The sequence below is a fragment of the Cryptomeria japonica genome, chromosome 3 (genome assembly GCF_030272615.1).
Source record: "Cryptomeria japonica chromosome 3, Sugi_1.0, whole genome shotgun sequence".
Taxonomy (NCBI): Eukaryota; Viridiplantae; Streptophyta; class Pinopsida; order Cupressales; family Cupressaceae; genus Cryptomeria; species Cryptomeria japonica.
This window is the reverse complement of record NC_081407.1, coordinates 888,483,622-888,496,221: the sequence shown is the minus strand read 5'-3', so window position 1 is coordinate 888,496,221 and position 12,600 is coordinate 888,483,622. Positions and strand designations below refer to the sequence as shown.

The 12,600-nt window shown below is 31.4% G+C and overlaps 1 protein-coding gene across 1 annotated transcript; it reads left to right on the top strand.

The window, feature by feature from the left end:
• The first annotated feature begins 2,721 nt into the window (after positions 1-2,721).
• Positions 2,722-6,650, top strand: LOC131059766 (protein DETOXIFICATION 34-like). The gene is made up of 5 exons (XM_059217788.1): positions 2,722-2,768; positions 2,896-3,134; positions 3,482-3,600; positions 3,688-3,774; positions 6,510-6,650. The coding sequence occupies exons 1-5, from the start codon at positions 2,722-2,724 to the stop codon at positions 6,648-6,650; spliced, it is 633 nt and encodes a 210-aa protein (XP_059073771.1).
• The last annotated feature ends 5,950 nt before the right edge of the window (positions 6,651-12,600 follow it).

Sequence of the window (12,600 nt, the reverse complement as noted above, 5' to 3'; positions counted from 1 at the left end):
TTTCAAAAAAGAGATAAGAAAGTTAAAAGGCTATGCCAAAAAAATATTTAAAAAGGAAGAAATGGGAGGCTGACCCATTTCCTATAGAACCTTTGTTTTCTTTATTGAGTCTGATCTCATTGCTCTTGTAATAGAAATCACACATACTAAGCAACATATTAAGTCTAGAGAATGTCAGTCAATTCTGAGTGTTTAACACTTTTAAATCTTGAAATGAAAACTTAATGTGTGTTATTTAAACCATCAACAAAAAGTAATTCCCTAAAATTAATCAAATTCTCAATGTGCTGTCTCCAAGATTCCCCTTCCCTTTTATTGTCTCCAAGTTATTTTATTATTCATACAACCCAGCTAACAAACTAAAAAAAAATCTATGGCATTCCGAGTAATCAAAAGCAAAATTCAAGAGCATTTGATAGATATTTTAATTTACATGGCATTAGTTAGCCCAGCATATTGCAATCCACTGATAAGAAGGAAACATTCTCATGTGCTACTAGTTTTGTAAGCAAAGTCTATACAAAAGCAATCATCAATGCAGATCTTTTGTGCACTTGAAGTGATACCCCATATCCATTTCCAGATTGCTCGTAAACATAATAATGTGTGTAAGAAAGCTAAAGAAACCGAGCACTATTTGGGATGTAGGAAAGCTTCTGAATAATCATTATTTGTTGAGTCTTCCATTTTAAAACTAGGCGAGCACACGAACTTGCGCTCTAGCGTATATATCAGCTCTAGAGGCCATGGACGTTGCATTATTTTTTTATTAGACTAATCCACATAATCCTTTAACTGAGATTTTGTGAGTTAAAACTGTATAATCTCAGGTTTTCATCAATATTTAGTGTCAATCATTTTAGGAGCCTTTTCCAGTAGTAGAGACATTAAAATTGAACATATTGGTTGATATGAAGTTATTAGATTAATCAAGAAAAGATAAATGAGTAAGGGAAGAGCATCACTGGTTATTATAGTTTCAAAAACTCTTCATTTCTTGTATTCTAACTATCAAATTACTAATTTTAAAGAAACTTAAAAAATGATAATTAAAAGTTCGATAGTAAATTTCACATGTACTAATAGCAGCTCAATTTTGATTAGTTTTGGATTATAATTGGCTCATTTGTACTACTGAAACATTTGTGCATAAGTACTGACAATTTTTAAGTACATGGTTATTGGAACATCTTTAAATAGATATTGGGCAGAACTTTGAAATGTGTACTTTTTGACTCGTGTGCATAAGAATCCCATAAGAAATCAGAACAATAGCTATAAACAACTTAATGGCATACTGAAATAACAAAAAGAATGTTGAAATCCTTAAGATTTGTTGATATCTGAAATTAACTATAAGAACTACTAATACACTTCTCCTAATTTTATAAATAATTTTACAGATATAAAAAATATATAATATATAAAGTTCTAATGGGGCAACCAATACTTTGGATAGATTCAGACCATCATAAATGAGTTCCAGATATTTGTCATCGTTGAAGTAGAAGCGGTAGTAGCTAGATTTATAAATACCATATTCTTTGATACTTGGAAAGAAACGTACTCACAAATCTATTTATTCATTGTCACTGTGCAACACCAGACTTTCTATCATTACAGACTGAACATCAAAATATACTTCATAAATATCAGTTAACTTACAGCTTCAGCTTTGTTTCATAGCATAACTGAAAAATTAAACTTCTGGACAATTTTTTTTTTAATTAAGAACCGGCATACAGAGATAATTGAAAGTCTGTATAGCACTGCTGACTGCAATATAATAAATACTAGATAAGATAAGTTTCTTAAAAGGGTAAGACTCATAAATACAAATTTTGAAATTTTTAATACTGCAGTATTGGTCGTTGGGACTACGCTTTCCAACTTACCTATTCCAGATAAGTCCTTTCACCTAAAAACTGCAGATAACATGTCACAGAGTTAAAAATTTAAGAAAGACCATTTTAAAAGAAAAAAATATCCATCAGGTAACATGAAAAAAATCTGTATTATGTATCTGTTTAGGTAGTATGCAATTTTTCTGTCACTTATCTCAGTCTTCTTCTTTTTTTCCTGTGTTGAGCTATGTTGTGTAAAGAAGAATTTTTGTTTAGGTTTTTCTTGTTTTCATTCTCACTGATGAAAATTAGTGAAAAATAGTCTAATTTTTATTATAATTGTATATTAAATTATTTAACATTCTGTAATGTTGTGTTTTTTATTTATAAAAATTATTATTATATTATTTAAATAAAAAAGTGCCAAAAATAAATGAAACTATTCAAGCAATCAAATTTTTAATATTTTAGTTCAAAATTTTTTATCTTAATTTTAAAAAAATTTACTTTTCATTTATGAACATGTAATAATATAACTCTTAAAGAATTTCAATGTCATAAGTAAATACAAAAAAAATAGGTACTTGTCATTATGTGATATTTGTTAATTGCTAAAACAAGATTGAAATCTACATTAAAAACAGAAATATAAATAAATAGAAGTATAAATAAATGAATGAATGAAAAAATTTTAATGATTATATTATTAAAGAACGTGTGATCAAAAGAACGTTCTTTAATAATCCAAGCATTTCAGTAGATGCCATTTCTATATGGTATGTATAGGTCAATTATTTTCTTCAAACTTTTGTTTGTTATATTTTTCAGTTGCCTCGTTTAATCGAGAAAACTTCATTCATCATGTAGTTTGAATGTAATGGGATGGGAGATCACGATATCTTTGGCATTCAATAAAGCGATCAGGTATAATTTTTTCATTTGTTAAGATATATTTAATGTAAATTTATCCATCCAATATATTGGATTGTGTGCACTATAAAGTAGAGAAATTTAATATATGTTAATGATTTTTTTTTAAATGAATTTTCAGTGTAAGAGTTTCAAATGAATTAGGAGCTGGACATCCAAGAGCTACAAAATTTGCAGTGATTATTGTTCTTGGAACAATGTTTATAATAGGAGCCATTTTGATGACTGTAATCTTCATTACTGCAAATGAATTTGCAGTGGCATTTACTAACAGTGAAAAAGTGATGACAGTTATTTCAAACCTTGTAACTGTACTTGCTATTAGTATGCTTTTAAATAGCATACAAGTTGTCTTGGGTGGTGAGTAAGATTTACATTCATTACTAATTAGGTTTTATTCAATTATCAAGAGTGTATTTTTGGATTCGATTGTGTGTAAGATTTTTGCATCAACATTTAGGATCACACTCTCTGATCCATCATCAGGATGAAAAGAGTAAAAAATCTTACACACAATTGACTCTTTTCATTCTGATGATAGATCACGGAGTGTGATCCAAAACGTTGATGCAAAAATCTCACACACAATCAAATCCAGAAATGCACTCTTGATAATTATATGATGGATTGTGGAAATCTCTTAGAAGTAGGTTGTATCTATCAATTAAATACATGATTATAACAAGCATTTAAAATGATTCTCACAGGTGTAGCAGTGGGGGCAGGCTGGAAACCTCTAGTGGCATATATTAACTTAGCATGTTATTACATTCTTGGAGTTCCCCTAGGCTGTCTGTTGGGTTATTATTTAGATTTTGGAGTGAAGGTATTTTTTCTTTATACCATACTTATTTTTGTTATAGTTTTCTTGTTTTACTTAAGTGTTTTTATAACATATATTTTAAAAATGTAGGGAATTTGGGCTGGTATGATTTGTGGAACCACCTTGCAAACAATTATTCTAAGCATTATTACATTTAGAACTAAATGGAGAAAAGAAGTAAGCACTACCCTTATACCATCAATTAACTTTTTGTATGTCAATTTTATAACACAAACAAAAGAATTGTTCCATATTCATATGAAATTGAGAATATTTTGAATCATTTTCATGCATTATGTAGTAACTTCTTGGTGCAGGCTTCTCAAGCTAAAGAGAGAATTAATGTTTGGGGATGCACTTAAGATCTGTGTGTAAAACAATTAAGACACGTGGTTTTCACAAAGTGGTTATTGTGCTAATGGCATCAATTTCATATCAACAATTAGTAAAGGTAGTCAAATGAAAAAAGGGATACAAACTACACCCTTTGATTGTAATTGCCCATTGGTAACAATTTTGTAAATGACATTATCGCTATGATGAATCAATTTGACTAATATGAAAATATGAGATTTTACTTAAAAAATCTCTTCAACCCTATTGTATGATGTCCCTTAAATGTCTCACTTAGAAGATTTTGCTATTTATGAATTATTAGAATACATGATTTTGAATGCCCATCATTTATATTGTCATTGAAAAGATGAATACTAAACACAATTTCTATATTTACATATGAGGGAGGAGCTTTCATAAGAGTTTGAAGAGTTTGTAATGTGCTTTCCTTGTATAGAGAATTTCAATGATAAAGTATTTAATTACCAAATAAGTAAACTCCAAAAACCTATAAGATTATAGGTCTCATTGGATACCATATTTTTTATGAGCATAAATTATTACAAGAATTTTCTTTTACATAAATTTATGGTCCACTTATAATTAAACAAATGTAATTAGTTATCACAAATGAATTTAGATAAATTTAGGTAGATGAATAAATGAATAGTAATAAATGTGATAATTGAATGAGACAATTATTGCTTTAAAATTGACGAGGAGTTTATATTGTTGACATCATATAAAATTTGATTTAATTTTGTCATAAAATTTTATGCCTTTTGTATGATGATTGTCTCAAAGTTAGAATTGGAGCAAAATCCTTGAGGTTTAATCTTGACCATCATTAGACCAATCTCAATTCTCATGGATTTTAAATTTAACACATATTCTTGAACTAGCGAATAGACACTTTTGAAACCAGTTTTACCTTTAACTTTGATGTTTGATGTGTTTTTCAATAACATTGTGTTTCTAAAAACTTAATAAGAATCTAGTTCTACTAAGTTAGATCCATGGATTACCAACTTCATGGCTTTGAGTGAAAGACCAAAGGCATCATGCACAAGAATGCAAGTAACCTATATATAGATAATGTAAATTTTGATTATTTTTTTCTTTTTTTGAAAATTGAAGTGTGCTATAATGAATTTTCCTTGCTAATTTATATAATTTTATTTTTTATTTAAAATCAAATGCATATTAAATATCTTTAAATACCTTGAAATAACATGTCATACAAATATTGTTGGAATCAATGAAAACTGAAAGGGGGTGGGGGGGGGGGGGGGGTGAATTAGTGTTCTGTAATTAACAACTTTCTTTAATTGATTCTTTAACCACCGAATACAAATGAATAAAAGTAAAGTGCAGAAACAAAATGCAAACAAGCACAAAACCATAACACCAAAATTTTTACATGGAATCTCGGAAAGAAAAAAACCACAGTGGGATTGGAACCCACAATATTATAATACTTTGATTAGGAATATGATAATATTACAAGAGGTGAATGCATATGCACTCATGCACACTGCCTAGAGCTCACTGCTCAATTATAAGAGGGCTACAACCTAGAGGAAGGCTCACTACCTTACAAGTGATTACAAATAAGAACAAGAATGTCTGAACTGGATAGTAGCATCTACATATGCCAAAAAAAAGTTCCAGTTAAGCTCAATTAGTCTTCTACCACTGTTTTGTCTCTCTGCTCTATTTTTCTGCTCTATCATATACTGGAGCACTAAACTTTCAATCACTCACACAAAAATTCACAAAATCGCTCATACAATCTTCTATCTCTCTCATACCATACCAAAGTGCTCAAATGAATCGGTCTTATATATCCACATCAACAAACTAAATCGATTCCCATGTTGACTTCTAAAATCTGTATAACACGCAACATGAAATGTGTAACCATAAGTCGACTCAATCCAATTGCCAATCCATATGTAGACCCAAACAAATTGATAACAAGGTTCACACATGTCGGCTCAATCACCTCGAACTCGAAATCAATCACCGAAATCATCCCAAATATTCCACATAACACGTTACACCAAAATAACTTTGTTCTTTTCATCTCTTTGGAATTCTTTCATCCTGATGATGAATCACAGAGTGTGATTCGAAACATTAAAGGCAAGATGGGAAAATTTAAAGAAGGACCGGGGATTCTACTGGACTCCTATTGAAAAGACAAGGGGAGAAACTTCTATAGGAGATTTTAGGTTGCTAACCTGGCAAGAAAATCAGAAATAATCTGTTGGTGGACAAACAAAACCTTCAGTTGGGGGGCATGATGAGTCCTATATTATACCTTTTATTTTAGAAATTTTATGGTGTTTAAGAGTTTCATATACTTAATCTTAGAGTCATATGTTATGCTTTAAAGTCATTTTTGAGCCTATTTGTTTAAAATATTGACCTTATTCTTAGACCTTTGTTGTGATGATGTAGTAACTGTTATGAATGCAATATAGATATAGCTTTATCTTTGAATGATGATAAATTTGTTGCATTGTATAATCATGAATGTTTTAGATATTTGTGTGCTAACCTTGGTGATGCAGCCACGTGTAAGGAATTATTCAATGAATCGGGACTTAATTACATTAGCAGAGGTGTGGCAGCATTCTGAAGAAGACTGGACATTGAGGCAGGAAAAGGTCAAAATTGTTACAAATCGGGTACCAATTGTTCGAGTTATTTAAGGACCTTCATGTCCAGTCATGAGATACTGTTTTCTCTCATTAATGATCATGTTTGATGTTAGATAAATTCTAGGGAAAGATGGAAAGTGTTCAGGGTTGGAATAGAGTCGTGTTCCTTTCAACTTTCTTAGACATTATGTTTTCAATAAAAGCCTCCTCCTGCATGTTAGGAGTGGAGCGGTTGTTTTTGTAAACTATTAAGAGGACAACTATTATATAATCCTCCTCAGGTTTTTGAATAAAGTTAGTTATTATTATTATGCTAAGTGTTTTTGTACTGTTAAGATAATTTTGAGAATAAAGAAGTGTACTTTTCATTCTAAGCAGCATATGGTATTGTTATGATTATGAGAGCTTTGTAGTCAATCTCTGTTGTAGCTTATAGTCCAGGAGACTCACTCAAGGGGGCCCACTTGTTGAGGATTATGTATATTTTCTTTATACACTTTTATTCTTCAAAGTTATTTCAATTCTATTTCAGCAAACTGCTCACTATCTCCTCCTGCAGCCACTGAACTACAATTCTATTTATGTTCGTGCAACCATGATAGAGTACAGTAGTTATTTTTGTTAGTTAATAGTTTTCATTTTGATAGTAAAAGGTTAAATAATTCCTTTGAATTAGAGCATAGGAAGTTATTGCTTTGTGAAGATTTACTCAACATTTCAGATGTCTAAGTTAATAATAGGGTTGTCTCCTAGGAACTCTTAGTGCACATATTGTGCTATCCCATTTCAAGTTGTATGTCCTTGGGTTTATAAAGTAAATGAACCAAAATAATGGTGTCATATGGATACTCAATTAAGAATTCTTGTCTCTGAGTTTAGGTGTAGTGCCTAGTTATTCATCCATTGTTTTGGGCCAAGAAAAACCAACTCCAAACAAAATGTAGCACCAAATAGATCAACCACTATCATGTAGACCACATAGAGACATTCCATGAACACTCAATAACATCCCCATACATTTTTTTCATATTATCATGCCAAAATAAGTTAGTGTAACCAAATGGATACATAATTCTTTATACCCAAAAGTCAAAAAGACATAGTTAAGAGATAGAACATTATCAAATATACTTATAGTACACTTAATGATGTTAAAGTTGAACTGAGACACTAGAAATATAATATAAGCATGTCTACCAAGCCAAAGGAGTAGAAACACCAATGTAGAGAATCATAAAGCATTTTTTAGACCAGTCTTGACAAGCAATCAAATTGCTAACATATTGTATTTACCAAAAACCATCTACGAGAACATTAGTGACTTGAAAAGATAAGAGTGCAACGTCCACAGCACATATAGGATAAATCCCAAATCACAAGAGCATATCTTTAAGTATAGGGGAATGCAAAGCATTTTCCTAGACAATCTTTATAGCATCTTCTTACTTTTTTCACTCTTCATCAATTTGCAAAGATAAAAACATCCTTGTAGCATTATTTTCTCACTCAAGAGCAGCAAGGGAGATAGAAAAACTTATAGCATGTGCAATACCATAAGTATCATATCCACTTCATCACAATACTTCTACTCCTCATCTTAATAATTATAATCCTCGTCTTAATACTTATAATCCTCATCTTAATTCTTCTAATCCTCATCTTATTAAGATATCATCATGATAACATCTATGTTGACAACAAACAAGGCATCACATCCAATCATGAACTTCATCATCATCATTATTCTTCAACATCACACATCATCATTATCATGACACTACAACTCCTTGAGTATGGACATCAACACCAAGTTGATGGTTGACCTCCAATCATGTGAACTTCATCATTAGCTTCAACAACATCTCAACACACATCAACAACAACACAACACTAAGGGTTGACATCAATGACAACAATCTCCAACAAGGTTTATGCTACAAAATCTAAGAGAAAATCTACATCAAGCACTCAAGAATATATCAAGCAAAAATGGAGTCTCATAAGGTCTTTGTGTTAGTATTGTTGTTTATAATTTGATTTGAACATCGATATTAGATTCCATTTCGTAATTGTGTGGATTGTGAATTTAGATCTTGCATTGCATTTGTTTCCTTATTGTGATTCACATTTGCATATCTTTCATAGTACCAATTTGAGATTGTTCTTGATTTTTAGTTGTAATGCAATTTAACTTCTTTAAGTTTCAAAAATATTTAGATTATTTCTATAAGAAATAAATCCAAGTCATGCAATTATAATTATCAATGAACAAAATAAATTACTTACATATCCTTGTAGAAGCTATTAGTAAAGTCCCACATAAACAAAATGAAAGAGTTGCATTTCTTTATGTTTTTGCCAAGTGGAGCATGGAAAATAATCTATATGTGTTTTTGCAATGATACAATCTTCAAAATTTTCAACTATGTTAGGAAAAGTGAAAACCTACTGTACCATTATTTTCAATGATACAAATGCTATCATCGGTAATTTTCCCAAATATCATATGCTATAAAAGAATAGGAGATAAATTACCTTCATCAATAAGATATACAAAACATGTAGAAGTGGTTGAAATTCCATGGAGTTTTAATAACTTATCATCTTTACAACAAGTAAATGTAACATGATTATTTCACTTTTTCTTAACAACAACATGTCCATCTTCTAATAAAATGGAGTGGCCCTTTTATCAAATCAACACTAGTGATAATAAATTATGTTACAATTGAGGAAGATACAAGAAATAATGAAGTACAAAATATAGAAGGCTAGGAAATTTGAGCTAAATGATTCCTTTCTTAATAGGCTCAAAGCTTTGTTTTATTTACCAAACAGATTGAACCACAAACACCTTTAAATTCTTCAAAATAATTATACAAAAATGTCATATGTTGTGTGGATCCAATATCTAACACCCAAGCATCATGCCATAAAGCATTTATTGAATTATAGTTAGCACAATTTGATATAGAGAGCACATATTCATCATTGTAACTACCACATGCAATTGTGCTATTACTAAGGCTTTATCATCATAGTGCATTTGAAATTTTTCATTATCATAAAAATCAACATTCATGGTCTTTATGACTATGTTTTCAATGATGTCATTTCCAATACAAGTGATATGTGTGGTTGTTAGCATTTTCACAAAGGGAGATTGTTAGCATCTTAGTAAGTTTGTTGGTACGAGGATATTGAGAAGGTTGTTGGAGATTGTTGATATAATTGAGAAAGGATGATTACTATCTTAATAATATTATGTTGTCATTGATGTCAAGCAATTGATTTTCTGATTCAGTATGATGTTGCCATATCTTAATGAGTATGTTTTGATAAGTATAATGATGTCGGTAAGAGACACAGAACGAATGTGAAAATAAAAAGGGGAATAATAAGTTATTCAATGGGCAACTATTACCAAGGTAGACAGTGATGAGATTATGTTGTTTTGATTGTTTTGATATCCTATATATGAGTATTCAAAGACTGAAAGAAAAGGAGAAAAGATTTCAAGCTATAGAATTAGTTAAGGCTTGATACTGTTCTACGTTACCAAGATAGATGCTAGTCAGTAAACCCTAAGGTTATCACTTTTGGTTAAAGAAGGCAGAATATCTACCGAGTGAAGTTCAGTAACAACCGAGTAACAACCGAGTAATAACAGAATGCATTGGATGGATAAATACATTATTAAATGTAGAATACCAATGAGCTGGAGTTGATCAGATGATTGGTATGTCATGCAAGAAGTTTGTTAAGGATCTATGACATTGAAAATACAAGAGATAAGATCTACAGTGCAAATTGACCGGTCATAACCTAGCACAAGTTCCAAGGCAAGGTAAAACATTTTCAGATCAAAGGATACAATGAACCTAGTCACATTTTAAGATATGACAACTAAGATTGATCATGAGAAATGTGAACAAGAAGATTAAGTGGTTAGGTATTGTTCATAAATAAGAAACTGTTGATGAACAATGTATGCGGGCAAAATAGAACAACAGTGACACGACAATAGTGATCATCGAGCACAGAAGATTGAAGAACAGATTGAGAAGCCCAGCAAGAAGCAAGATAAGTCTTATGAAAAGATTGTTTTGAGCATATAGAATCTACTTTAGCATTTCAGATGTGAAGTTGCAGATATATTTTATTACTGTTATTTATTTTGTAAGTGACAAGAAATATCTTAACCGAGTGGACTCAACAGTCTTATTTGTAAACCCTCTAGCAAGGTAACATTCTAAATGAGTGTTTGAAATCCTTTGACAAGGTCACTTCTAACAAAGTGCAAGACTCTAACAAGTCTGAGGGAAATCCCTTAACCGGGTCACATCTAGCAATGTGTTTTTGTAATCTGTAACTGGATTAGCTTTTAACCGAGCATACTCTAGAAGGGTATATTTCTTAGTGGGTCTGAAATCCCACAGTGGTTTTCCCCTATTTGGGTTTCCATGTTAAATCTAGTGTTAAATGTGTTATGATGTTTTAAGTGTATCTGTTTATGAGTATTGAATGATTTACAGTCATAGTTGCATATCAGTAAAGGCTACCGAGGTTGAATCTAGTGAATAAATTGTATTATGAGTTTTTATGATTCATCCCCCCCCCCTCTCATCTTAACTAACAATTGGTATCAGAGCTTTGGACTCTGGAAGAAAATTTTTAAGGTACTTGAGGCAAGATCTGAAGATGTATAAAAGGGATGCACCAAAGCCGAACAAGTCAAGTTTCTCCACATGGCAGAAAAGGATGAAGCTGCATTTATCAGGAATTGGAGAATATGCAACATATTATCTGGAGAATGATTACATAGCACCTAGCACCAACCCGATGACAATGGAAGAGATAAAGGCAAAGCAAGAACATATTCAAGCTATGATTGAAATAACATTAGCATTAACCCACTCAGAGTTTAATGATCTAGAAGCCTGCAATGATGCCAAAGCGATGTGGACCAAGCTTATATCTATGTATGGTGGTGATGAACATGTTCAGAGAGAAAAAGTAGACAGTCTAAGAGGTCAACTTGAATCCATGAGAATGAATGAAGGTGAGAACATAACCCAATACAGTACAAGGTTAAAGGAAACTGTCAATCAAATCAAAGAAGCAGGAGGAACTATTGAAGAAAAAGATGTAACAAGTAAGTTGCTTAGAACACTTCTACCTGCTTATGCCATTCGAGTCTTTGCAATCAATGAATTAAGGTATGTGCCAAACATTCCGGTCTCTTTGGATGCTACTATCAGTAAGCTACATGCATTTGAGTTAAGTAATTTTGATAACAGTGGGTCCTCGGTAAATAAAGTTGAATCTGCATTCAGTTCTTTTCATATTGGTGAATCTGATGATAACAATGATAGAATGTATAAGTATACTGAAGGAAATCACAATGGAGCAAGTGAAAGATTTTGCAAAAACATGGAAGAGGTACACAAACTATATGAAGAAATCAGAAAGCAAGAAGAGTTTGAAGCATTATTAGCCAAAAGGTTACCAAGAGGCAAAGGTAAGTATAAAGGAAAGTTACCTTTTAAATGTTTTAACTGTGATAGAATTAAACGTATGGCTTCTAACTATCCTGACAAAGAATCTAGTGAAAAGAGAGAATACCAAGATGATAGATAGAAAGACAACCAATACAGAGGACACCGAGACTTCAGAAGGAAAGATAGAAAGACATGCCTAGTAGCTGATGAGGAATCCAACGATGATAAATCTGATGGGACTAATACAGAGGAAGTTGTTTATGTGGCTATCAAAGATGGATTAGATGAAGAAAGGTATGAAGAAAAAGCCCTAATATCTCACATAAATAAAAATGATTCTTGGATCATAGATAGTGGATGCTCACATCACATGACAGGTGATAAACACAAGTTTGTTAAATTAGAAGATTGTGATGGAGGGTATGTAAGATTTGGTAATGATGCACCATGTCCGGTGAAAGGTAAAGGATCTATAACACTTCTTGATAATGCTAAATGTG

What these genes read in the sequence shown, in the direction of transcription:
- LOC131059766 (XM_059217788.1), top strand. Translation starts at nt 2,722, where the DNA reads ATGGGATGGGAGATCACGATATCTTTGGCATTCAATAAAGCGATCAG. An exon ending in CATACAAGTTGTCTTGGGTG is followed by an intron (nt 3,135 to 3,481) that starts GTGAGTAAGATT and finishes TGATTCTCACAG; the next exon opens with GTGTAGCAGTGGGGGCAGGC. An exon ending in GAACTAAATGGAGAAAAGAA is followed by an intron (nt 3,775 to 6,509) that starts GTAAGCACTACC and finishes TTGGTGATGCAG; the next exon opens with CCACGTGTAAGGAATTATTC.